General features: G+C 46.7%; 1 protein-coding gene across 1 annotated transcript; it reads right to left on the reverse strand.

The window, feature by feature from the left end:
- Window positions 1–216: 216 nt before the first annotated feature.
- Window positions 217–3,565, reverse strand: LOC130378254 (uncharacterized protein K02A2.6-like). Its single transcript, XM_056585098.1, is given in 1 exon segment — window positions 217–3,565. A coding segment is annotated over 1 exon segment (3,222 nt). The 5' UTR covers window positions 3,439–3,565.
- Between the last annotated feature and the right edge of the window lie 555 nt (window positions 3,566–4,120).

Below are 4,120 nucleotides of genomic sequence, written 5' to 3' on the forward strand. Positions count from 1 at the left end.
CGTTTTGAACACATGCTTCGCGTTGTGCCGGCGAAATGCACATTTCTTGTCGCGTTGTGCCGGCGAAATGCACACTTCTTGGACCCCTGCATAACTGCTTGCAGTTCTAGTTATTATTTTTTTTCTTTAAACATTCTAACAATACAAACACATCAGTTTCTTTTCTTGTTTGATTAGGTGTCCATATTAAGACCCACTTATCAATGAGTTATTCTCTTAGTTCAACTGGAAGTCTTTAAGATAACTGGGCAACTTAGTTTCCCTTTTGGCCAGTCGCTTCACTGGAGTTTGGTTTGCCACAGCTCTTTGGTCTGAACTTCCTACAGCTTCTGTTGCTGCTGGCTCTTCCAACTGGTCACCACTGAGCACAACCTCCTCAGCATCCAGCCATGCTTCATCTTTTTTGTTGGGCTGAGTTGAAACAGTCTGTTGTTTTTCATTGCCCCTTTCTGGTATCTGGTGGTGATCAAGAATCTGATCCACATGTCTCCTCACTATTCTCTCATCACCCAGCATCACCTTGTATGACACTGGTCCCGTCACTGACTCAATGATTCCTGGAATCCACTTGGGTCCAAAACTGAAGTTCTGGGTCAGCACTGTTTTAAAACAGCGTTCTTTTGCCTTTTTGTCGTGATCTTTTATTTGTCTTTCTTGTTTTTTCTGCACTCTATTGTTTAGGTCTGGGTGGATTGAATCCAAAGTGCAACGTAGCTTCCTCCCGAGAAGCAGCTCTGCTGGTGAAAGGCCTGTTGTAGTGTGAGGTGTCACTCTGTAGCTGAATAACACTCTGGCTACTTTAGCTGTCAGCGTGCCTTCTGGACATTTTTTTTTTTTCATCATTCTCTTAAATGTTTGTACCCCTCTCTATGCTAACCCGTTACTGGAGGCATGGTAGGGTGCAGAGGTCACATGACAGATTCCATTTTTACTTAGAAACACGTTGAACTCTGTGCTGATGAAACAAGTGCCATTATCAGACACCAAGAACTCAGGTAGTCCATGGTTACTGAAACTGGTACGCAGGCACTCAATTGTGGTGGCTGAAGTGGCAGAGTTCACCGGATACACGTCCATCCATTTTGAATGTGCATCTATGAGCACAATAAACATTTTTCCCATGAACGGTCCGGCATAATCCACCTGAATACGACTCCAGGGCTTGTCGGGCCAATCCCAGGGGTGTAACGGAGCTGGTGCCGGGACGTTGCGATGCTCCTGACATGTTGTACAGGCCTTTACTGTATCCTCCACGTCTTTGTCCAGCTTCGGCCACCAAACGTAACTCCTAGCCAATGCTTTCATCCTGGACACTCCTGGGTGGCATTGATGAAGTTGTCTCATGACACTTCCTTGGCCTGGTTTTGGCACAACCACTCTCGACCCCCACATTACACAGCCATTTTGAATACTAAGTTCAAGTTTCCTCACCTCATAAGGGGCAAACTCCTCCCCTTTTTCTTTTGTTGACCAGCCGTCGCGAACCATTTCTCTCACTCTCGACAGTACTGGATCTTTGTCTGTCCATGCTTCCACTTGATCAGATGTCACAAGCGTGATGTCAGAGCTCTCCAGCATGAGAACCCTCTCTTCCGACGTCTCCACTTTTGGTGTATCTGGCAAAGGAAGGCGGCTGAGAGCGTCTGCATTACTGTGATGTTTTCCTTCCTTATACACTATTGTGTATTCGTAGGCTCTCAGTGTTACAGCCCACCTTTGGATCCTGGGCGAGGCCATTTGTGGTACTGCTTTCATCTCATTGAAAAGTGACAACAAGGGCTTGTGATCTGTCACTATAGTGAATTTCCGTCCATAAATGTATTTGTGGAAGCGTTGTATTCCAAACATCACAGCGAGCCCTTCCTTATCCAGTTGTGAGTAGTTTTTTTCTGCTGTGTTTAGTGTTCGTGAGGTGAAACCTATGGGTCTTTCAGTTCCATCTGGCATGTGGTGTGACAGTACGGCACCTACCCCATATGGTGACGCATCACATGACAGCACAATGTCCTTCTCTGGATCGTAATGCACAAGCACCTGAGCTGACTGCATGAGTTCTTTCGATTTTTCAAAGGCTGCTAGTTGTGCATCTCCCCACTGCCACTTTGTGTCTTTTTGTAGCAGTTTGTGCACCGGAGCAAGGACAGTAGACAGATTTGGTAGGAACTTGTTGTAATAGTTTAACAGTCCCAGATATGCCTTCAACTCAGTCACATTTGAAGGTGATGGTGCCTCTCTGATTGCTTCCACCTTCTCATGCACTGGGTGCAGTCCTGTTGCATCCACTTTGTGACCCAAAAATATCACTTCCTCACTCATGAACACACACTTGGTCCTCTTGAGCCGTAGACCGGCCTCCTGTAGCCGTTTCAGCACCATAGTCAGAGTCTTTAGGTGCTCTTTGTCGTCTTTTCCCGTCAGCAGGATGTCATCCAGGAAGATGGCCACACGAGGGATGCCCTGCAGTAGTCCTTCCATGGTACGTTGGAAAATAGCCGGACATGATGAAATGCCAAAAGGTAGCACTCTGTATGTGAACAAGCCTTTGTGTGTATTTACAGTTACATACTTTTTTGCTTCCTCATCCAATGGAATCTGGTGGTAGGTGTGACTCAGATCTAACTTTGTAAATTTTTGTCCACCTGAAAGAATGGCAAACAGGTCCTCAATTCTGGGGATTGGATACTGCTCCAGTTTTGAGATCTGGTTCACTGTCAGTTTGTAGTCTCCGCATAGCCTTACTGTGTCATCTGGCTTCAACACAGGGACCACCGGCGCTGCCCACTCAGCATATTTTACTGGTTCAATTATCTTCTCAGCAAGGAGACGGTCGAGTTCAGCCTCAACTCTCCCTCTCATGGCGTATGGGACGGGTCTGGCTTTAAAAAACCTGGGGGCTGCTTCCTTGTCCACATATATTCTTGCTGGGGGGCCTCTGAATCTCCCTAGTTCGTCTTTGAAAACCTCCCCAAACTCCCCCAGTATCTCCCCCAAGGTCTCGTCTTTAACCTGGAGTATCTGTGGCTCTGGTCTCCTCTGTGCCTTCTCTGGGGTCTCTGTCCGAACATGGTGGATCTGGGGTTCTGGTTTCCACTGTAAACCTAGCCTCCTAATCCAGTACCTGCCTACTAGACTAGGGCCTGAACCTGCCACCACTACCAATGGTAAGTTCTCTACTAGCTGTTTATGCTGTACTTTAACCACTGCTGCTCCCACAACATTTACTTTATGTCCCGTATATGTTTTAAGCCTCACTCTACAGGAGCGTAGCTCTGGCACCTCCTTCCCCCATAAGGTTTTGTACACAGAGTGGTTCACTACTGTTACCCCACACCCCGAGTCCATTTCAAATTGCTGTTTCTCCCCATTAACAGTCAATGTCTGTATAAATGGCTCCTCTGCTGGTATGTCTAGTTGTTCTAGTTTGTACAGTGTGAACATGACTTCATCTTCGTCTATGTAGCCCTCCCCCTGGCTGACATAATGTGTTCCCTGAGGTTTCCCATACTTCCCTGTGGGTACCCACCCCCTCTAGCCTGTGAAGCGCTAACTGAGCCACCTGACCTTTTGGGAAATAAAATACTGAATTTATAGAGAAATTTGATAGAGGAAGAAGAAAAAATCCCCAAAAAATCCAAACGAATGTCTTTCTCTTCTAATACCCATGACCTAGGACGATGACGTTGATGCAGGGCGGGAATGTGTTCTCAAGTGGCGGTGTGTGTACCTCAACGAAGACCCAGCCAATCTTGTCAGGGAGTTCGTGGTGAGTGAAGTTATTTTACCGATTTTGATATTTAGTTGAACACCAAAATGCGTAGTTAAAGGGGACCTATTATGCTTTTTCGACTTTTATGACCTATAAACTTTGTTATAATGATTGATAGTCATGTTTAACCATACACAAAAAACGATGTAGATTTTCGGGGGAACTCTTCATCTGGGCGCTTTCAGCATGCTTTGTCAACGCTCGGTTTCGTCCTTCTCCCCCCCCCCTCGCCCCCCTCCTGCCAACCCAACTCTGTTGTGATTGGTTACCTTCCTTGAAGCGCGCCCGCGGGCAGATTTGACCAGGCATATGGGGGCGTGGCAGGAGTGCCTCTACGTAGATGATTTCCCGGAA

Source organism: Gadus chalcogrammus, chromosome 3, assembly GCF_026213295.1.
Source record: "Gadus chalcogrammus isolate NIFS_2021 chromosome 3, NIFS_Gcha_1.0, whole genome shotgun sequence".
NCBI classification, from domain to species: Eukaryota; Metazoa; Chordata; class Actinopteri; order Gadiformes; family Gadidae; genus Gadus; species Gadus chalcogrammus.